This window comes from Myxine glutinosa, chromosome 5, assembly GCF_964187855.1.
Source record: "Myxine glutinosa chromosome 5, kmMyxGlut1.1, whole genome shotgun sequence".
Classification (NCBI taxonomy): Eukaryota; Metazoa; Chordata; class Myxini; order Myxiniformes; family Myxinidae; genus Myxine; species Myxine glutinosa.
The window spans coordinates 131,114,240-131,138,140 of NC_136265.1; the positions used below are offsets into that span (position 1 = coordinate 131,114,240).

Here is a 23,901-nt window from a genome sequence, read left to right on the forward strand (position 1 = left end):
AGACATTGATTGATCGGGAGAGAGAGAGCGTTTGGCACGCTATATGTATGGAGCATTCCAGCCCCTCGCATATGTAAGGTCCGGTCGTGCGCCAACGACATGCGAAGCTGCCTGCCGTTTTTTGCCCGCGGACCCGGAGCCTGGACGGAGTCGACCTGCCTGGACCCATCTGCCTGGACCTTCCTCCCCTACCAGCTACCATCCCGTGTGAGTGTGTATGTTTGTCCGGAGTTGTAAGTAAGACTGTATAGATAAGATTGCCCTGTGTCCTTTTGCTCTTCTTCTTCTTGTATATTCCTTTCGTTTCCTCTTCTTTGGGTTTTGTACATAATAAATAAACCCTTATTTGTTCTTGCTACACTCTGGTTTCCTCTCCATCCGATCGCTTTAGTCTTTTCCCCATTGAGTACCTGTGGCACGATTTCGGAACCGCTATAATCGGGTGTAGTATTTGTTAACGGCCTGAGTCGCGGCTCGCTTCGCTTGGCGTATCCATTAACGCTGCGGCTCGGGTGGGAGTTATCTCCTCGCTTTACGGCCGGTGGTAGTACTTAGGTAATAAGACTAATTGGGCTTACAACCCTACTTTCCACCGACCGGAAGTGACGTCATAGCTTCCAGGATTGTGGGACGGCCAGCTTAAAAGACAAGGGGATTAACCCCCCCTTGATAAGGGGTGTGCCGACCCCCGAATCCGCAACAATATATATATACACACACACACACACATATATATATATATATATATATATATATATATATATACACACATCATAAAAAAAAACATTGCCTCAAAACAGGGAACCATGATTGTCATGGGGCCCGCAAGGCTAACCCCCGCTCTAGCAGGGAAAATGGCCTTAAAACGATCATTCATTCATTCATTCATACACACACACACTAGCAAAGGTACCTATCGTTGCCAGGTAACACTGAATCGCTTCGTGATGGGAATATGAAGAGAGGGAGGAAATGAGACGAGGGGAGTGGGAGGGGAAAGGAGAGGAGGGGATGGGAAGGAAAGGGAAAGGAGGGGGAGGGGGTTAATTGATCAATATAATGTTGGAACAGTAGAAAAAAATAGGTTTAATGCTTTGCAAAATGGAGAAGGAGAAATGACAGCCTTGCTGAAAGCTGAGTTAAAGATATACACTTAGTTATAAGAATTGCTAATGTGTTAAATTTTGTCAGATTTCACTCCAGGTTTTGATTGTTATTAAGTAGTGTATGGGATCCAATTCTCAAATTTGAATCCAGATTTTGATTATATGCTTTAATTGGTCCGTGAGAGTAGATAGTGTTTCCAAGCCAAGGCACATTACAATAGGCCGAAACAAAATGGCGGCTTAATAACCCAGAGATGTGACAGTGGGCTGACCAAGATGGCGGACCGTCATTTTGGTAAGCTTTTTTTGTTGTTGTTATGAGCACCCCATTAATCATCTTCAAAAAGGGTGTTTTAACACACTCAAACATCCAGTTTTCATTTATGAACTCCCATGGAGGCCGAGAAGTATGCATGCAAAGTTTTGGGACGTTAAGTTTCATTGTTTTGGAGTTATGGAGGAGACACACACACAAACACACACATTCACACTAACACACTAACAGACCCTGCCTTTCATTATTATAGATATATACTGCATATGGAAATACTGAAATGCTCCAAACTTTGACCAAGGCCATGATGACGTCATCACAGGGTGTCATGCCTGCAAACCAAGAAGGGCATCTCGCAGTTCAATAAGGCAAAGTCAAAACTTTTTGTTTTACCAGTATATAAGCCAAACCCTTCTTCTATATGTATTTATTGAAGTTTTTCGACCTGGACAAACACCTTGATGATACTACCACGATGACTGCAAACCCAGAAGGGCCTCTAGCAGTGCAAAGACGTCAATGTCAAATGCTGTCACCAAACAGATGAAAAGCAAAGCTACCCCAATAAGGGCGAAATTAGTTGGTAGCCCTTTTTCCCCCTTTTATACCTGGTCTAAGGCTCGTAATGGAGCTGCCACACACACACATGGAACATATGTGACACAACACAAGACTGTTAGACGAGACAGACAGACACTAAGCTTGGGGAAGTGCCATCACTTCCCGGGGTACTCTAGGTATCAGCGACGTCACAACAATGTCGTCGCTTTTCTCACCGCACTCAGTGGGACAATTTCCTGAGGAGTTTCCTCCTTCCCATGAATGCCAACCTGTGGGGATTGCCCTTGTTCTTCTACTTTTAAATGCTGAAAGTCAAACAACTAAGTAGCAAGTACCATTTTTTAAGTCCTTGGTATGACTTCAACGGGGTTTGAACCGCCGAGAACATCAGCATTTTTTACCATTTGAGCTTTTGTCATCAAATTTTCAACAAACTTTTATTATGAGAATATGGAGAAAATAACTAAAAATTGGGTCAAAATGTGAAAGGGCAAGGCCATACTGACTACTAGAACAGCACTTGGTAGAGAGCATACCTCCGCCTGGCTATACAGTTTACGTTTTCTATCCCACCGATAGGCCGGATCTGGATTCGAACCTGAACCAAAATCGAATTGGCCTGTTCTTGTTGCCTAACCAACTCGTCTGCCTAGTTTTGTCAGAAATGGTCCACAACGTTTTTGAATATCATGCTATATGTCATGTGGGACACAGCAGGCAAGGCCCATTGTGAGATTGCAGTGTCACATATTTCATCATTCACCACCCACTTCCACATTATCATTGCTTAGGCTTAGCATCACCATGTCCAGTGTAAATGTCCAGTGTAAAAACCTTGTTAAGCCACTAAACTGTGAGCCACATTTTGATTCCTCGGTGTTCTCTTCTTCTTCTTCTTCTTCTTCTTCTTCTTTCCTTCCTCCATTCTTGATATCTTTCTCCAGAGACCGGTACCATCCAATTCAATTACACACGCTACTGTGAAGGACACTTGTAAGCTTGCTGCTATCTTGTAAACCTGTTCCTAGACCTGCAGAGTTAAGTTTGTGCTTAGATAAGGTAATAAATATATGGTTACGGTTTGGTTTACTCAGTTGTATTAATGTTACTCAAAAGGTGTTTATTGTGATCTGACATCCATTTATCTGGTGACCTCTTATACCATTTGTTTGAGCGTTCGAGTCATTGGACCCAGAGAACAGTCATCTGACGGTATCAAAATCATTATTTATTTTGTGCGAGTGAAAATCCGATTTGACTTTGTGTGTATGCATGCATCGTGCACCTGTGCGTGAATGTTAGGCGGCGAAGGCAGATGGAGAGATTGTCGTATTTGCAATGGAAGATGGAAACCCCGTCGGTGGCTCTTCATTGGGGGAGCAGGTAATGCCGATCAAACTTCCTTCTACTTGCAGGGAGACGTGTACGTACGTGGATAACCAAACACACTGTACTTATCATGCGGGTTATGAAATGAATTCTTCAAGTTGTGACGTCACATAAGGTCCTGTCCAGGAACCTCCATAATCTTGAAGAACCACGCATGCAATCATCCAATGAATTACTCATTACCCTTTGTGGAAGAATTGCTCATTTACTCATCGATAAGACCACCTGTATATCCATTAACAAATCAATCCGCAGGGCTGTATGTTTGTATATCAATCCTACTGATAGATGAAGACAATGCACAGCGTGCCTGATAGATGTTATTGAGATCCATTTCTGGGCGAATTAGAGCGACTGTGCAACTTTAGTTTATGAATATGTGGACATAAATATATTTATTGGACATTACAATCAAATATCACTGATGTGTGTCCACACAGGTTTCTTGTTTGGCTTCATCTCGTTGTTGCCAGCAAACGGTGGTCGGGACAAACTCTGGCTTTCTCTACTTCCTGAACTGTGTGAATCCAGAAAGGCCGAGGGTCGTTCATCACGAGAAGCTCTTCGAAGTCCCTGTCACATTTCTCCAGTAAGGAAGAAAACTACGAAAGTGTTTTTATTTATTTATCATTTTGTGTACATTATATTTGGTTGATTACCAGACTTGATGGTGTTGTGGTTCGAGCATCCGCTCCGAGTCTATGAAGTCAGCGGTTCAAACTCCGGCCGAGTCATAGCAAAGACTTTTAAAATGGTACGTGCTGCTTTCCCCGCTTGACAATCAGCATTTCATAGGATAAGAGCACGGACAATACCCATAGATCAGCATCCACGGGGAGGAGGAAATTCCTCCTTAGGAAATTCCCCGCAGAGCGCAGTGAGGAAGGCGGTGCCATTGTTGTGACATCGCTAGTACCCTGTGTCCCAGGAAGTGGTGGCAGGCACTTCCTCCAAGCTCAGTGGCTGTCTTTGTCTCGTCTAACCATCCTGTGTTGTCTCGTGTATTCGTCTGTATGTCAATGTGTTTGAGATGTGTGTGTGTGTGTGTGACAGCTCCACTGAGAGTCTTGTAGCCTGTTAAAAAAATGTAACCTCTAAATTAAAATAGGAATGAGTATCGTCATCACATAATGAAGTCATCAATCTTACCTCCTTCATCCACCATCAATCCATCACATCACATCAATCTTACCTCTTTCATCCACCATCAATCCATCACATCACATCAATCTTACCTCCTCACCTGCTAAATGCATTCATTGTCTTCTTTCTGGCAGGTTTGATCTGAATGGCCAGGTGCTGCTCGCAGGGGCTTCATCGGACAATCACGTGTTTGTTGTACATGGACGACCTTCAAGGAAATTCTCAGTCGTCGGATTCATGCGTAAGGACCTTCCTTGTGCAACTTGCGCTCGTGCATGAGCCGAAGCGTTTGATATTGTTCGAGTCAGTTCCTGTAGTCGTCATTTTGCACGACCATGTCATATCCAGTTTGTCAGTCTTCATTCCCATGTGTGCTTCAGCGGTTACTTCCACACTGCTGGGAGTTTCTCTACTCACGGAGAACGGCCTGTCATGGGTCCTGCTTCACCAGTCTACGTCAGAAGTGGCATCCGCAAAGGGGGGGTCTCGACTCACGCGACTCTGCCTGCCATTTAGTATTCTCGACAGTAGGGCACCTTTCCCGTCATCACCCAGCACAAAGGCCACACCTGATGTTTCATAGATGTGGGTCAGCTGATGTATGTTCTGAGCTGCTGTTGCATTTCCCCATCCCCCCTTGAGCGCAGACAATTGTGCGAACATGTATGGGGAAATAAATGAACACTTACTCCAACAATGCACGTACGAGTTGGATGTGCCGGCCATGTGTGCCGTGCTGGGGCCACAGTCCAAAGTATACACGTCATTTGAGAACAGCGGCAACATCTACGTTTATGAGTTACCACAGGTAAGAATTTCTTACCCTCACTTAAATGTCCGTTTTTAATCGATGCTTTATCAAAAGAAGCTCATCACGTACACTATGGATAAATCGATTCTGCATTGGCCTTCACAGGCCTATTCCGCTTGCATGTGGAACCCATGTTTTATTATCAAACATACTTTACCAAAAATATATGATTTTATTGAAACGATCTTTGTGTCACCTGTGTTGTGGATTTTTTAATTAATTTAGCCTTGAATGATTTGACAAGACTCATTAATCAAGGTCCAAACTCGTTCAGAAGACAATAAGCTGATTTAATGACACATGGGAGTCCTTCATTCACTGGTACCAAAGGTATTTACAGAATACACTTCACTTTCAAGTTACACGAATAAAATAAAATCACCACGCTACATTCTACACACATTCAGACAAGAAATGAGCCAAGTTCTCCCTGAGGTTGCTGCGGCATGGTTATTTATGGTCAGAGATCAAAGAAGGTAGGTCAAACAAGGTTCAAAGAGATAGCAAGCATTGCGTGATTCTTCAACTGCTTGGGTCAGCTTTTTTCTTTCTTCATCTCCAACTCTCCCAGCCACAAATGTCAAATCATCAAAAAAACCCAGAGATTTCAAACATCTTACAAAATAAACAAAGCCTACTGCTTTTTCAGATAGCATGCCTAGTGTGCATGGAGACATCGGTTCTTTCTCAATCTTCTAAGAGAAAAACAGGGTTGGAGAAAGTTCAAATCAGTGAGGGTTATACATCATTGTTGTAAGTTCTATATTTTAAATCTTTTTAATACATATGTGTAATGTGTATATAGGTGTCGTATGAAAAGTCGTATCATATTAAAAGTATACTATTTATGCAATATCAGGCTAACAAAGGACTATATCTCTCTATTCTTTAATCGGGCTTACTTTGCTGCATGGTTATAAACTAGATTGCATCACAGCTCGAGCTGAATGCCTGCCTCAACGTGAGCCCAAATAATTGTTATATATTTCATAGAATGCAGTTAATACTGCTTAATATATGTATTCATTAAGTTTACGTGTTTGCAATGGCAAGGGCGAGGCTCAGGGAAATCCACTTGATTTACACAAATTACGTACACAAATTAATTTTGCTTCCACACCTGTAAACTTTACAAAATGGCTGTTTTCATTCCTTACCTACCATGGCATTGGTGAAGTTTTCAATCTTTGCAGGATAATAATACAGATCCGGTGCTACGTCCAGTGAAATGTTTAGCAGGGCACCTAGCAGGTGAAGCCATGTTGTGTATCTCACCTCATCAACAATGGCTGCTTTCTGCAGCCTCCGATGGCCTGCTGTCTATCAGAGAGTGCAGCGGTACAATGGTGGGTTTCTTAATCAAAGTGTCATCCGAACGGGATTTTATGACGATGAGAAGTCTCAATCACATTGATCTCAATGACTCGATTGCATTCATCATGGCACAAGCAACAAAAGCGATGTATGTTTAAGTGCATGCTCTGTTTGTTGTTGTTGTTGTTGTTGTGGTGGTGGTTGGTGTCGATCTTCATGTTGCGTAGATTGCCCTGGCCCAAGAACGTTGCCATTCGCACAAGCATGGTGGTGTCTCTGCTCTTTCAATGGCGGTGGATGGCCAATCGGTGGTGACTGCAGGAAAACGTGATGGAACCCTATTGTGCCTGCAGTGGAGGTTTACTTTGCGTTTTTTACCATGATGATGTTTTGTTCTTTAGGATTAGAGTCCATCTATTTATTATGGACGAGCGAGGTACTCGTGCTACGCATGGGTGGGGTGCCAAAAGCAATCAAACAATGCAGAAACAGTGAATGCTAAACCATGGAACCAAAAAATTCCACATTCCTGTGCCACCTTCAGTTGCATGTCAGACATGGACAACAGGTTCGTGAAGGACTTGCATGAAAAACGTACCTGTTTGAATGGTTCCTTACCCAGTCAATGGTGAATCTGCATATGGCGATCCGCGAATGTCACGGTTAGAAAGTAGAAACCCTCACGTCATTTCCTCATTCATTTAAACTCAATATCTCTATTTTCATTCCCTCCCGGTGTGTACCCTTGTTTAGAATAGGTACACCGTATCCCTGCGTGTCGTAGGAGGCGACTAAGAGGGTTGGCGTCAGGAAGGGCATCCGGCCATAAAAAAAACATTGCCTCAAAAAGAGAACCATGACAATTACAACTACATATGGGCAGGGTACAGCCCGAAGTGGAGATCGGTTTCTGAGGTTTGGGACATGGAATGTAGGGACAATGACAGGGAGATCAGGAGAAGTGGTGGAAGTATTGGTCAGAAGAAGAGTGGACATATGTTGTGTGCAAGAGACGAGATGGAAGGAAAGTGGTGTGACAATGGTGAAGGGTAGGCAGGAACAGAAATACAAGTTTGTGTGGCAAGGGTGCCCGGAGGGCGTGAATGGTGTTGGTGTCCTGTTTTCTGAGGAGTTTGTAGACAGTGTGGTGAGTGTGACTAGAGTGAGTGATAGGTTGATGATGGTGAAAATGATGATTGGAAAGCTCTTGGTGAACGTCATCTCGGGATATGCTCCGCAGGTTGGTCGGAGCGATGAAGAGAAGGACAAGTTCTGGTGTGCGATAGAGAAGCTGATGGAAAACGTGAAAGATGAGGAAGTTGTTGTGGTAGGAGGAGACCTAAATGGACATGTGGGAAGGAGTATTGACGGTTTTGAGGGAGTTCATGGGGGTTACGGATATGGTGTGAGAAATGGAGAAGGTGAAAGGATTTTGGAGTTTGCTGATGGAGCTGATTTGTTGATTTGTAATACTCACTTCCAGAAAGAGGATAATAAGCTTGTTACATACACGTCAGGTGGGTCGACGACAACCGTTGACTACCTGATTGTTCGTAGGCGAGATAGTGGCCACCTCCGGGACACAAAGGTGATCCCGGGGGAGGAGGCTGTTTCACAGCACCACTTGGTTGTCTGCGACATAAGGGAGAAAGGTGCGAGGAGAGCTCGGCGGGTGAAGTACCAACCGAGAATGAAGATGTGGAGGTTGAAAGAAGTGACAGTAAGGGAGGCATTAAAAGAGAGGCTGAGTAGGGTAGAGGATGATGTGGTTGAGCTTGATAGTGGTTGGATGTCAATGAAAGATAGTCTGTTGGGAGCCGTTGGTGAGGTATGTGGATGGACAAAAGGACCACCAAGGCACTCGGAAAAATGGTGGTGGGATGATGAGGTTGGAAAGAGGATTGACGAGAAGAGGAAGAAGTTCAAAGAGTGGCAGAAGGCGAAGGGTACGGGAGCAGAAAAGCAGAGCATGAAAGTGATAAGGCAGCCAAGAAGGCTGCAAAGAAAGAGGTAGCAAAGGCGCAGGAAGCATGGAGGAAAATGTTCGGAGAACGCTTGGATTTGGAAGAGGGTCAGAGAGCGGTATTCAGGATTGCAAAGCAGGAAGCGAAAGAGAGGTGTGATGCGATGGGGGTGAGTTGCTTGAAGGATGAAGTGGGACAAATCGTTGTGGGTCCAGATGGAATTAAAGGAAGATGGAAAAGATATATGGAAATGCTGTTGAATACAGAGAATGAATGGGATGGCAACATAGAGAGTAACCCAGTTTTAGAACCGGCAGAGAAGATAACTGAGAAGGAAGTTGAGGAAGCGATAAAAGCAATGAAGAGTAGAAAAGCGGGAGGGCCGATGGGAGTTGTGGGAGATATGTTGAAGGCAGCAGGAAGTTGGGGTGTGAAAAGAATGACAGAGATCTGCAATCTGTTGGGGAAAGAAGGCCGCATTCCAGTGGATTGTGAACTGAGAACACTCGTCCCTCGATACAAGGGGAAAGGTGACCATCTGGAGTGTGGCTCGTACCGAGCGATAAAGTTATTGGAGCATGGAATGAAGGTATTGGAAAGGGTGTTGGAGAGGAGGATAACGAATAAGGTGAAGATAGACGAAATGCAGTTTGGATTTATGCCAGGAAGAGGAACGACATACGCGCTCTTTATTGTGAGGCAGTTGCAGGAGAAGTACATGGAGAAGAGGAAGAAGTTGTTTCTTGGGTTTGTTGATCTGGAGAAAGCATTCAATAGGGTTCCACGCAAAGTATTGACATGGGCATTGAGGAAGTTAGGAGTGGAGGAATGGTTGATCAGAGTAGTGATGGCAATGTACAAAAGAGCGCGCACAGCTGTAAGGACGAAGGATGGGAACAGTGATGAGTTCGAGGTGAAGGTGGGAGTGCATCAGGGGTCGGTACTAAGTCCACTACTATTTGTAGCTGTGATGGAGGTGCTGGCTCAGAACGTAAAGGAGGGTTTACCGTGGGAGTTGTTGTATGCAGATGATCTGGTGTTGATTGCGGAAAGTATGGATGGACTGAAGGAAAAGATGAACAAGTGGAAGGAATGTATGGAGACAAAAGGTCTGAAGGTGAATATAGGAAAGACGAAGGTGATGGCAAGTGGTAAAGCATGTGGTGAGGTGGAAAGAACTGGGAAGTGGCCATGTGCTGTGTGCAGGAAGGGTGTCGGACTGAACTCCATTCAATGTACAATGTGCGCTGAGTGGGTTCATCAAAAATGTAGTGGTCTGAGAGGGTCATTAACCAGTGTGGCAGCTACATTCAAATGTAAGCTGAGCACAGAGCGAGCTGCAGATGGAGGAAATGTTGAGTTGGATCTTGGAGACGGCGTGAAGCTGGAAGGTGTGAAAACATTTTGCTACCTCGGAGACATGGATAATGGAGAAGGTGGATCAGACTCGGCAATGGTTGCTAGAGTGAGATGTGCATGGAAGAAGTTTCGGAAACTGAGTGGCGTGCTGATGAGGAGGGGCGTGTCGTTGAAGCTGAAGGGAAAGGTGTATGCTGCATGTGTGAGAAGTGTTATGATTTATGGGAGCGAGACATGGGTAATGAACGCAGAGCAGCAACGAAGGCTGTAAAGGGTGGAAATGCGAATGGTTCGGTGGATGTGCGGAGTATCGTTGAGAGAGAGGAAGACAAATGATGAATTGCGAAAGATGATGGGAATAGAGCCTGTGATTGATGCTGTGAAGAGGAACAGGTTGAGATGGTTTGGTCATGTGTTGAGGAAGGATGAAAGTGACTGGTTGAGAAGAGTGATGGAAATGAATGTAGAAGGAAGTAGAGGACGGGGAAGACCGAGAAAGACTTGGCTAAAGATGGTGGAAGAAGAAATGCGGGCAAGGGGGTTAACAAGGAGAGATGCAGAAAATAGGGCAAGATGGAGAAGATTGTCATGGGGACCGCAAGGCTAACCCCCGCTCTAGCAGGGAAAATGGCCTTAAAATGCATGTTGTTGTTGTTAGCTCTATTTTCATTCCAAACAGCCTAACTCCAGTCAGAAATTAAATAGCATCTATTAATATAATAAATAAGTACAAAAAGTTTTTATTAAAACAAAAGCCGCGTCGATGTTACACAATGCCTCTATGCAGCTGTGCCTATAACGTCGATGTTATAGGCACAGGACATTCCTATTGATTCGATTACTTGATGTTATTTTTGTGCAAAGTGAAAATATATCTCGGCAATTTCCCGTGTGTGGCGACGAATTTTTAATATATCTCGGCATTTTCCCGTCTGTTATTTCAGGCGGTGTATGACTGACCATGCCGCGATTTAAAAAAAAAAATCTCGGCAATTTCCCGTGTGTGGCGACACGTGAACGAAGCTATGCTCCTCTCTCCACATTATTGTGACGACGTATAAATTAAATATTTCATCGTGACGATTGTCATCAAATGGACGATTTTTTTATATATCTCGGCATTTTCCCATCTGTTATTTCAAGTGGTGTATGACTGACCATGCCGTGATTGTAAAAAATATATATCTCGGCAATTTCCCGTATGTGGCGACACGTGAACGAAGCTATGCTCCTCTCTCCACATTATTGTGACGACGTATAAATTAAATATTTCATCGTGACGATTGTCAAAAAATGGACGAATTTTTAATATATCTCTGCATTTTCCCGTCTCTTATTTCAGGCGGTGTATGACTGACCATGCCGCGATTTAAAGAAAATATATCTCAATGGACTTGAAATTACAGGCCTTTGAGAATTCATTTCGTTCTATAAAGGGCAACTTTCATCGGATTTTCTTCCCGTTTTTTTTCAACCGAGTCTAACACTATGTTAGCGACTGTGAAAAATGAAATAATATATCGAATTTGATTTGAAATAAAAGTGTGTGAGAGAGGAAGACACCACGGGCCTACAAAACAGGCCTCAAAGCTATGCGAGTTAATAAAATGGTGGATATTTGTTTATATGAAGCCTCTCCCAAAATGGGTGGAGCTATGGTTCCCAGAATGGGTGGAGCTTTGAGGTTTTGTCTTCTCTGCAAGAACAAGAAGAAGAAGAACAAGAAGAACAACAACAACAGCAGAGGGCACTCTATTAGCAGCGTCTGTGACGCGGCTAAAAATAAACTTTTACCAACACTCGTGACATAAACAAATATTTAAATCCGTGCTGAGCTTACATCCGAATGTGGAGCAGTTCCGTGCAGTTGGAAATTCAAAATCATAATTGTATTCACTAAATTCCAAAAGTCATTCCAATCAAAAATTGATACTTCAACAAAAAAAATACTGTGTTAAATGACGATTGTTTTGAGATATTATCAAACCAGCTCATTGTCATGTGTTCACTTCCAGATTCGAAGCAGCTCGGTATCAAGTCAATTTCAAAATCTTTTTTTTTTAATCGAGGTTTTTTCAAAATCATAATATTTTTATCGATTATTTTTTGTCGATTTTTATTTTTTTTATCTTTCAAAAACAAGATCGAGGGTCATGTAAGAACAAACATTAATCACAAGAAAAAAACGGACACATAAAACATATAATAATGGGAGCGGGAGACAAGATGGGGAGAGAGAGAGGGAAGCACACAAGTACAACAGTAGAAAACAGGGACATTGGGAGATCTGTGGAAAGGAGAGGGCTTGGGGGTAGGAGGCATGGGAAAGGGGATTGGGGGTGGGGGGGTGGGAGAGGTATAAAACACATGGACACTGCTAGGGCATCCAGGAAAGAAGTTGGTATTTCAAAAAAGTGGATCTCGGGTGAATTAGCAGGGGTAGAAAAGATCAAGGTTTTGGATGGGGGAAGATAGAAGATGGTGGTGAACAGCTGTTTTAAACACCTGGAGGGAGGAGTGAGATTGAATAGAGTGAGGGAGTTTGTTCCAGAGGCGGGAGAAAAGAGGAATGAAAGAGTGAAGGTGGGCAGAGAGTCTTGATTTTGGCAATTTCACCAGAAGAGGGTTGCTGGCAGATCTTGTGTGACCTGAAGGTATATTTTGGTGACAGAGCACAGATAGAACTGCGGGAGCTAGGCAGGATAGGAGTCGGTAGAAGACAGAAAGACCACCTACCTGCCTGTGGTGAGTGAGTGAAAGGTCCTCGCAATCAGCTTCATCGTGGGAGATTCCAATGATTCTGAAAGCTTTGGTTTCAACAGCGTGAAGCCGAGCTAGGTGTGAGGCAGGAGCACCAGCCCAGATGGGAGAGCAGTATTCCATTGAGCTGTGGATGAAAGCCTTGTATGTGGTGAGGAGCTCAGGTGTGCCAAGGAAGGACTTCGCACGACGGAGGATGCCCGGTCGGCGACTGGCTTTGGAGGCCAGCTTGGAAATGTGGTTTTCCCAGGAAAGATCATGGCAGATAGTGAGACCAAAAAGCTTGAATGACAGAACTTATTGGAGAGGATTGTTGAGAAAGTAGATGGGAGGGTTGTCCAGTCGGTCTTTTCGGAGAGACATAGTAAGAGTGTGAGATTTGTCAGGATTGAAAGACATGTTCCACTTGTTTGACCAGTCTGTGATTTTATCCAGGTCTGCAGAGAGTTAGGAGGCTGCAGACTGCCGATTTGAGGGATGAGGAATGGAGCGGCAGAGAGTGGTCATCAGCAAAGATATAGAGAGGATTTTCCAGAGAGTCGGAGAGATCATTGATGAAGACCAGAATAAGCACAGGGCCCAGAACACTGCCTTGGGGAACTCCAGCCTGAACAGGAAGGGGAGATGAGAGATATCCATTCAGGGCCACACGTTGACTAAGACCAGAGACGACGTCCGCAAGCCATGCGTGGAGATTTCCATGGATACCATAGGAGGAGAGTTTGGTGAGCAGAGCAGGGCGGGGTGCCAGACTGTATCAAAGGCACGTGATATGTCAAGGGAGACAGCTCTGATTTTCTGTTTGGCATTGAGGATCTCCATCCATTGTTGAGACAGCAGAAGTTGCATGTCCAGAGTAGAGTGACCTGGTCTGAAACCAAATTGATGATCAGAGATCAAGCCATTGGAGAAGAGTAAGGATTTGATATCCGAAGCAATGATGGATTCTATGACTTTGCTGATAATTGGGAGAAGGCTGATTGGTCTGTAGTTGCAAGGATCTGTTTTTGCACATTTTTTTGTGTAAAGCGGTAATGTTGGCTGATTTCCAAGCTAATGGCAGATGACCTTGAGAAAAAGAGAGGGTCAAGAGAATAGAGAGAGGGCGTGAAAGAGCGGCAGAGCAGGATTTAAGACTCGTGGGCTGATGCCATCTGGTCCAGTTGCAGAATCAGCGTCGAGGTTTGACAAACTTCTCCACCTTGTCAGGAGAGAATGAATGGAGCCAAAATACAGGAAAATCCTTGAGGAGAACCAATTCGGAGTGTAAAAGACCTTTGACTGTGGTGAACATTTACATTCAAACAGTCCAATGACCCCAAGCATACAGCCAAAGCAACACTGGAATGGCTTCAGAACAAGAATGTGAAAGTCCATGAGTGTCCCAGCCAAAGCCTAGACTTGAATCACATGGAGAATCTGTGGAAAGTCATGAAGATTGCTGTTCACAGATGTTCCCTATTCTGCTTAACAGAGCCTGAGCAAATCTGTAAGGAAGAATGGGAGAAAGGCCTCAAATCCAGATGTGCAAAGCTGATACAGACGTACCCAAGAAGACTCGATGCTGTAATCAGTGGCGGAGTGATGCTTTGTGGCGCTCGGGGCGAAGGTCAAAAATAGCGCCCCCTGCAGGCACTGACATCGTCAGAAATTCCTATTGGGGGGCCATATGAAAGAGCTTAAGCTTCCCCAGCGGGCTCAGCAGCAGAGCCCTGGAACCTGTTCAAAATGGGAATAGATTTATTTATGATCTCCTGAGATGATTAGGCCTATTAACTACAAAGAATCCAGAAGAATTCCTTTGTTTCTAAACACGTGCCATGTTAAGGTGCATAAAGCAGTTTAATTGGTCCTTCCATGGTATGGTATTCCTATTACAAAATAAATAACAAAAACAATGATAACATTGTAACAAAGCATTTATTAATACTAATAATATTAACAACAGTAATAATATTTGTACCATTTAGCAATAATAAAACGAACGTATAATCCCCACCCTGGTCCAAGCATACCTGGGCTTGGTGAAAGGTAAACTAATGCTGAAGCAGTAGAACAGGCAGGTATGCAACAAGACCATTAACAAAAACTACATCAAACATGCATGCAGCATGGTGTGGTATTTCTATGGCCTAGACTAGAGACTAGAGCTGATGAGACAGAGCAGCAGAGGAAGGCAAGGAAGTTAAAGAACTCACATGAAATGTGATCCTGGCCATTGCTGATTGGGGCATACACCGTGAGATATCTAGATTTGATCGACGTAATTACATAACAAACGTCCAACAGTTACACCCCTCCATCCCTTGGGCCAATGGGCAATCTCCATGTTATCGAATGCATATTAAACCTCATTACCCTGTGCTCGCAAAGCGAAAAGAACGTTTAAGCATTCAGTTGCGTAGGGTAGGGTGGGGCAAGAGGCCCAGTAGGGGTCAAACGCCTACCCACAATATATACTAAACCACGTGATGCAACGAGCCCCATGATGCCTTGCGAGCTTTCTTCCGCAAACATCCTTTCCTGCCACGACGGCGACACAGGCAGAGAAAGCGGTACGTTTCTCAGATGTGTTTCTTTGTTTTCGTCCTGTTTGTTGTAAATTTCATACTTCATTTGTTCAGTACCATCATCTAAATAGCAGAAGAAACAGAACGTCTCTACTTTTTCTTGTTATGGGGATCTGTTAGCTATCTGTTGATGCCAGACTAAACTAGTTGCCTCCCTTGCTTTAAGTCAGATTTCCAAAGATAAGATTTGTAACAGATTGGGGGTCAAACGCCCACTGGGATGTTGGGGCAAGACGCCTAATGTGCCCCTCATTCCACTGAATGTAATACCGACTTGACTTGAAATGCTAGAGTACTGCACGTCTCTCTCTCTCTCTCTCTCTCTCTCTCTCTCTCTCTCTCTCTCTCTCTCTCTCTGTCTCTGTCTCTGTCTCTGTCTCTTTGTCTCTCTCTCTCTCTCTCTCTCTCTCTCTCTCTCTCTCTCTCTCTCTCTCTCTCTCTCTCTCTCTCTCTCTCTCTCTTTCTGTGTCTCTCTCTCTCTCTCTCTCTCTCTCTCTCTCTCTCTGCTATGCTAGTAAAAGTGACTATCATTTGAATATATTCCGCTAAGTTATGAATAAAAGAAATTATGATTTAGAGACTGAATCATTTTTAAACACTTGTCAACAGATACATGATGGTGAGAACATACAAAAGGAAGACAGAGAGGGGCAATTATGGCCAAAGCAACTTGTCTGCAGCCTTGACAGCAGTGAGCGAGGGACTTCCACTCATTCGTGCCAGCAAGGACTTTGGTGTTCCGGCACGTACCCTACGAAGGCACAGAGACCAGCAAGTAGCAGCACCTGGTGTGCTGAATTTTGGGAGATATAAGAATGCCCTTCCTCCTGAGATCGACGCGCAGCTGAAAGCACATGTAACGGAGATGCAGAGGCGACTGTACGGTCTGAGGATGCGGGACATGCAGCGTCTAGCATTTGATGTTGCTGAGAAGGCTCAAATTAGCCACCCTTTCAACAGAGAGTCCCGGATGGCAGGAAAGGACTGGGTCCAGAACTTTCTCTCCCATCATGACCTCACCCTCAGGCAGCCTCAAGCAACCAGCATAGCGTGTGTTGTGGGCTTCAATAAACCCAGGGTCCAGGGTTTCTTTGACCTCTTCAAGGAGTGTTTGACAGCTGAAGACTACACCCCTTCAAGAGTGTGGAACATGGATGAGACAGGGCTGACAACTGTTCAAAAGCCCGGGAAAGTCATGGCCACAAAAGGTGCTCGACAGGCTTCGAGTGAGGAGGAAGACTGGCCTTGTCTTATATGCTGTGAGGAGTACAGCCGTGCCAGACCCAGGGAGGTGTGGGTGCAGTGCCAGTTGTGCCTTCATTGGGCACATGAACAATGTACGCCAGGACTGGCCCAGTTCCTGTGCCCAAACTGCGAGTCGGATGTCTCGGACTGACATGTGCCCATGACTGTTTGAATTTGACCAAGTCACAATTCATGACATTTTGTATTTACAGTGAAATTTCCTCTATGTAGGAGACTATGTTTTTCTAGTCAGACGTTAGTATTATCTTCTTTTTATGTAATTCGGAAGTAAGGGGCAAAACGCTCACTTCTCAGGGGCAACACGCCCACAGTAAGCGTTTTGCCCCAACCTGGTGGGCGTTTTACCTCCGGCATGGGGCAAAGAGGCCAAAAAAAATAATTCACTTCTTGTTCTTTTTCGTTTTTTTCTATCTTGGTGTGCTTGTGCTATTATGTAGCGCTAATGTGTCCTTATTGTTTGCATTTACTTTTAGTTCTCTATAGCTGCAACAGGAGCAGATATCAGCAATCTTGCTTAATGGGGGCGTCTTGCCCCACGCTACCCTACGTGTGCCGCCTGCCGTGTCTGCATCTAAAAAATTAATTTTCTCAGGAACCGGTGGTTCGATTGACATGAAATTTTCACTACAGGAGCGCCTCCTCCTGTAGAATATTATGATTATTATGACGTCATACGTCACGTGGTACAGGCGCCATCTTGGAAAAACTTCACCCATCTATATCTCTGAAACCACTCCATGGAAAAAATTGAGACCTGGCTCATTGTCAACTACTCCTCATGGGGTTAGATATGTTAATGATGATGTCATCGGTGCCTTCGTTTTGACGTCATAATTTGACAAATACAACACTTATCCATCCGTTCATTATTTTTAAAAAATTCAGCAACTGTTGGTCTGATGGACACTAGATTTTCACCAGAGGAGCACCTCCTCCTTTAGAATATTTTAATGGGAATCATGACATCATGGGTCATGTGGTACAGGCGCCATCTTGGAAAAACTGAAAAATGTTGCACCTCTATATCTCCAAAACCGCTGCATGGAAAAAATTGAAACATGGCTCATGGTTAATGGTTAATGGTTAATGGCTCTAAAGAAACTCCATATGGGGAATAGGTGTTGTTAATGATGACGTCATTGGTGCCATAATTATGATGTCATAATTTGACAGGGACAACGCTTAGTCTGATCAGTTTCAAATGTATTGAGCGTGATCTATGCAACAATTATATTAGAGAATATAAATTTATGATGTCATCGCTCACGTGGTCTGGCAGCCATATTGGATCAAAGAAAAAAAATGTTCAAAAACAAAAGAGTTGGCTCACAACAAGTTGACTGCGCAGGGTAAGTATTCTATGAATACCATCTAGTTATAAAATCGGTTAATGGTTCGAATCCGGCAAACGTTTGAATCGGTTAATGTTTGAATCGGCTAAAGGTTTGAATCCGGTAAACGTTTGAATCGGTTAATGGTTCGAATCCGGGAGTGGACTGAATCGGTAATGGCCTGAGAAACATAACGGCAGCAACAACAACAAGCACTACAACAACAACTCTCACAACCCACCCCTCATTCAGACCTTTACCCTACTAAAACCTTTACCGATTGAAACCTTTAACCTATTCAAACCTTTACCCTATTCAAACGTTTACCCTATTCAAACCTTTGCCCTATTCAAACCTTTACCCTATTCAAACCATTACCCGATACAAACCATTACCGGATACAAACCATTACCGGATACAAACCTTTCCCCTATTCAAACCTTTACCCGATACAAACCATTACCGGATACAAACCATTACCGGATACAAACCATTACCGGATACAAACCATTACCGGATACAAACCTTTACCCTATTCAAACCTTTACCCTATTCAAACCTTTACTGCATTGGAACGATTAACCGATACCGTCCATTACTGGATTTGAACAACTGCGCTATTCACTTCTTACATTATGTTTCTCAGGCCTTTACAGGATTCGGACCATTATCGGATTACCATAGTCCATAATTTACCCTATTTACGCATTCGCATCCGCCTTTTGTACAAATAAATCCACAACATTCCCCCATTTTTGTAATGGTACAACCCTAACTTTGAATCGGGTAAAGGGTAAAGGGTAAAGGGTGCTAACTTCACGGACACCTGTGCAAGGTGATATAAATAGTAAAAAGGGAAAAAATTGAATTCAGATAGAAAGGACTTTGTAAACATCGACATGACACATTGTCATGTAGCACGGAGTTTAAACTGTAAAACGCGGTTCTGAAAGTTGCTTTTCATGATCTCACGAGTTCGTTGTATTATAATTTATAAACAATACAACCAAATGGAGCATGAAAACGGTTTTTTGAATGTGTCATTTGGTGCCCCATCCACTTCGCGCCTGGTGCGGTCGCCCCCTCTGCACCCAACACTACGCCACTGGTTGTAATTGCTGCCAAAGACGTTGATACGAAGTATTGACTCAGGGGGTGAATACTAATGTAAATTCGATATTTCTGTATTTCATTTTCAATAAATGGGTAAAACTTTCTAAAAGCATGTTTTTGCTTTGTCATTATGGTGTATTGTATGTAGAGTATACAATCCTCCTGCTGTTCCATACCATATTTGTAATGTGGGGGAGGGGGACAAGTGTGATTGTTAATTTTTGAACAAATTAAGGATTTGGACAAACAGAAGTTTCTTAAGCTTCAAAAATGGTTGGATAGTAATTCGAGATAAATGCATTTTCTCTGCTGTAAAGTACAAGGATCTAATCGTGATGTTATTACAGTGGAGATATAAAAGCAAAGACAATGGAGGCAGTGGCGTTTGCACAGAGCCAGAAGAGCAGGCTGAGCGAAGACCAACAGGCACAGGCTCACACCATGCAGGACATGCCGGAAATAGAGGTTGGCGAAGCACGGAAAAGCCTGTGTGTGCCCTTAATACCTTAAGTGATTGGCGGTGTCGATTGTATGTAATATGTGCATGTTTGATGCAGGAAATCCCACAACCTGAGGGGAAAAAGGAAACCACCAAAACATGGCTACAAATCAAGGAAGAACAGGTGAGTCTTTGCATTTGCTATACAGTATCTGGTTTGTGTTAAGTGTGTTTATGTGTGTGCGTGTGTGTGTGTGTCCGAGAAATGCTTCATTCGCGTATATTGAGTTTGTTTCTGTGAAAATCCTTTTTGTAATACAGATAAAGAGGAGCATACTGTCGTGCGACTCCGGTTAACACCAGAGACCGCGGATAGGCCTAAACGGTTTTAATTGAGGCGACGGCCAATACGGATTTTGCTGTGGTCGCGCGGGAGGAAGAAGGAAAGTGGGAGGCTGCGGCAAAAGCACGTAGCTGTGGAAGGCGAACGAACTCAACCGGACACAAGATTTGTGGGGAATGGAAAATAATGCAAAGGTTTATTTACAAGGAATCGCGGGACAGGGAAATCCGCACCGGTAATAAAATGTCCTAAATCGGGATCCCGCGCACCAGACTCAACAACAGACACAGGAATGGATTAAAGGAAAATAATTGTCTCGTCGTGTAAAATGTAAAATGGTGCGTGCGGCCTTATCTGTCCCTCGTCTTGTCTTGTCCGCCATCCAACACGGCTCCGTTCGGCCCCGATGCACCCACGAGGTCACTCGCTTCAGCACCACAGCACCGAGCACCGCTCCAAGCACACGCAGATGGCGAGCCAACGCCCGCGAGGTCCGTACACCACTCCAAGCTTCAGAAGCACCGATCGCACATGACAGCCAGGGAAGGACGTGCTGCAAGAGGGAGCTGCGCAAGCAAGAAAAAACCTGACGTGCTACGAACTGCTGGATCTCCAAGAGCACGAACCGCAAGAGACAAATATGGCGTTTGGCGCTCCCTTAAATAACCTTCCTGCGGTCATGACGTCAGCCCTGGCGCGCCACCCAATCAGTGCCCTCCACCGACTCGTTGGCTGGAGGTTCGCGCCTACCGCACCGACCCTGCACTCATTCCCTGTTCCGTGGTCATAGCGCGTGCTATTCGAGGTGGATAGGCCTGCCGGAGGTGTAGGTGGCGGCGGCCATGCGGCGGTGTCCTGGCCTGGTTTCCTTTTGCCTGTTCGTCTTCCAACGTCATGTCAGGGAAGGGAATTATTTAGTGTTGCGCTAGGGACCTAACTACGTGTCTACAGGTATGCATTGCCATAAGGGACAAAGGTTTGACTACCAGGTGTGACACACAAGGGCGTTATTCTTTAATCCCTATTCTATTTAACACACGAACATCCTGGTATGTCCACAGGTATACATCTTAACCGACAAATCGCCTAAACAGAACTTATTACAAGGTATATTCCTTACCGTGACAGACGAAGCATGCTATCTATTCAGATCTAGCTGGCTCTATATATCACTACCCCACCCGACATAACAATACTTTTACATAACGATTTTCAGATGATAAATTCGCTGCTGTTGAAGGAACTGAGCGCCATTTTGTTTTGTTTTTCCAAAGGATTTTTGCCTTTTGTTCATTTCCTCACTCTTCTCCTCATGCAGGCAATGTTGGAAGAAAAGAAGAAACATGAGGGGCAAACGAGGCAGCTTCATGAGGATGTTCAAAAACTCCAAGAAGAGGTACAAGCTCCAATCAGCATAAATAATAGCATTTTTAATCCACTTTGGAGTAATTGCAAATTCCTGATTAATGATTGGTATTCCCAACAACATACACTACCGGTCCTAAGTTTTAGAACACCTCAATTTTTCCAGTTTTTATTGAAATTTATGCAGTTTAATGTCTCAATGTACTCTGAAATTAAGCATAGAACAAATAAAGAATTGGAGATAAAAAATAAATCATAGAATCATTTTGTTTAACAAATTTAATTTACATTTTTGACTCAGCAAAGTAGCCACCTTTTGCAGATATAACCGCCGAACACACTCGTGGCATTCTTTCTACAATGGAAATCAAATATTGTTCGGGAAGTTCTTCCCAACACTGTTGCAGAAGTTCCCACAAATGTGTTGCACTTGTAGGTTGCTTTGCTTTCACCCTTCTGTCCAGTTTATCCCAAACCAGCTCGATGGGGTTTAAGTCTGGAGACTGTGCTGGCCATTCCATGATTTGAAGCCTACCGTCTTGTTCTTTTCCTCGAGGTAGTTTTGACATATTGTAGGTCTTTCCTTTAGAGAAATTTCAAAGAAAGACAAGGTGTCAGTGAGTACAGTTTCCTACACCATCAAAACGCATCTGGAAACTGGAGGAAACTCTGACAGGAAGAGGTCTGGCAGACCCAAAGCCACCACAGAATCAGAAGACAAGTTTCTGAGAGTCAACAGCTTGCATGATAGGCGGATCACAGGACAGCAGCTTCAAGCACAGCTTAACACTGGTCGAAGTAAGCAAGTCTCAGTTTCAACTGTGAAGAGAAGACTTCGAGCTGCAGGTTTGACAGGTCGAGTGGCAGTAAGAAAACCATTGGTAAGATGGCAAAATAAGAAAAAGATCCTTGCCTGGGCCATGAAGCACCGCCAGTGGACTATTGAAGATTGGAAGAAGGTCTTATGGACCGATGAATCAAAATTTGAAATCTTCTTTTCATCACAAAGGGTTTTTGTACGCCGTTGAGTAGGCGAAAGGATGGTTCCTCAGTGTGTGACACCAACTGTCAAACATGGAGGAAGAAGCGTGATGGTCTGGGGCTATTTTGCTGGATCCAGAGTCGGCGACTTGCACAGAGTGACTGGCACCGTGAACCAAAAGGACTACCACAGCATTTTGCAGCGCCATGCAATACCCTCTGGTATACGCCTGGTTGAGAAACTGAGACCAATGCGAAACTGAGACTTGCTTACTTCGACCAGTGTTAAGATGTGCTTGAAGCTGTTGTCCTGTGATCCGCCTATCACGCAAGCTGTTGACTCTCAGAAACTTGTCTTCTGATTCTGTTGTGGCTTTGGGTCTGCCAGACCTCTTCCTGTCAGAGTTTCCTCCAGTTTCCAGATGCGTCTTGATGGTGTTGGAAACTGTACTCACTGACACCTTGTCTTTCTTTGAAATTTCTCTAAAGGAAAGACCTACAATTATGTCAAAACTACCTCGAGGAAAAGAACAAGACGGTCGGCTTCAAATCATGGAATGGCCAGCACAGTCTCCAGACTTAAACCCCATCGAGCTGGTTTGAGATGAACTGGACAGAAGGGTGATAGCAGGGTTAGCTCAAAAACAGAAGAGTTAGCTCACACCAGGTTGACTGCGCAGGGTAAGTATTCTATGAATACCATCTATTTTTAAGTCATGATGGCTTATTGTCATTTCACACCAAACCCCATACCTATATGTGAGTTTTACTGCCCTTTCTCATATTGTGTGTTTGCACTTTGGCTGCTTGTTTCCTACAATCCAATTATATCAGTGTTAACCATCCATCTTGTATAATGAAGCTCCTCCATACTTTTGAAGAGTTAAATTAATGTAATAGTCATGTGTTTATGTGGCTGATATCCCATCCTTCACTATGCATGGAATGCAACAGCTTCAACAACTGATGGAGGAGAACACAAAATGTCCAGAACTGGAGAGACTGGAATGGAGTGAGTTCTTCCTAGATCCCGAGGAATGGCAGAGGCTGGAGGCTGAAGGAAAGCACCATCTTGAGGAGGTTATTGGAATACAATGTCAAATATTGGAGTGTGTTGCATTCCTATTGAACAACAACATTATCTAGTTATCCCGTTGTTTGAATAGACAGATGATTATTGATGAGTGCAACATCACCAACAGAAGAAACGAAAAAGGAATGTTTCCTTTTTGAAGTAAAGAAAAATTTTGAGGTTATTTTCTGTTTGAACTGACATTGTTATCCTCATCGACTTCAGATAGAGGAGGAGGCAGAGATGGATAAGCTGTCTAAGCAGTACCTGCAGCATCTCATCACGAAGGAATGCTGGGATGAACTGTCTGTTAAAGCACGGTCCATCAAGGTATTTATTTTGTTAAACCTCTCGGTCTTTAGCTTTACCTCTTCACCTTTATAAAGATGCAGAACCTTTATTGCGTACTGTGCTCTTGCCATTATGGCTGATTAAGGTAAGTAGGTAGATGAAAGGCGTACACTGTTGGTATTCAGTATTTGATGTTCGATGTGTATGGCTTTGCATTTATTCGCTCTCCTTCAACCTCACACCAGGCATTCCTTTCCGAACTGGAAGTTCATAATTACGCCATTAAAGAGAGGAGTGATGAGGACTGGCAGAATCTACAGAAGGTCATCATGCAGCGAGAGATTGAGATTGCAGATAAGAAGGTGCTCAGGAACATCGAGGAGAAAATCAGAAACAAGAACATATATATTTATAAATTTGTCCTCTGATGAGTTTAATGTCAACAACTA

At 43.9% G+C, this 23,901-nt stretch overlaps 1 protein-coding gene across 1 annotated transcript in view; it reads left to right on the forward strand.

The window, feature by feature from the left end:
* Nucleotides 1-23,901, forward strand: part of CFAP43 (cilia and flagella associated protein 43) — a 126,427-nt gene that overhangs the window by 74,038 nt on the left and 28,488 nt on the right. The window contains exons 12-25 of the mRNA XM_078777100.1: nt 3,244-3,324; nt 3,771-3,919; nt 4,608-4,714; nt 4,854-5,000; nt 5,121-5,281; nt 6,478-6,753; nt 6,826-6,956; nt 15,861-16,628; nt 19,309-19,426; nt 19,519-19,584; nt 21,062-21,139; nt 23,044-23,169; nt 23,387-23,491; nt 23,698-23,814. Coding sequence (XP_078633226.1) covers nt 3,244-3,324; nt 3,771-3,919; nt 4,608-4,714; nt 4,854-5,000; nt 5,121-5,281; nt 6,478-6,753; nt 6,826-6,956; nt 15,861-16,628; nt 19,309-19,426; nt 19,519-19,584; nt 21,062-21,139; nt 23,044-23,169; nt 23,387-23,491; nt 23,698-23,814 — 2,430 coding nt within the window. The remainder of the gene's footprint in view (nt 1-3,243; nt 3,325-3,770; nt 3,920-4,607; nt 4,715-4,853; nt 5,001-5,120; nt 5,282-6,477; nt 6,754-6,825; nt 6,957-15,860; nt 16,629-19,308; nt 19,427-19,518; nt 19,585-21,061; nt 21,140-23,043; nt 23,170-23,386; nt 23,492-23,697; nt 23,815-23,901) is intronic.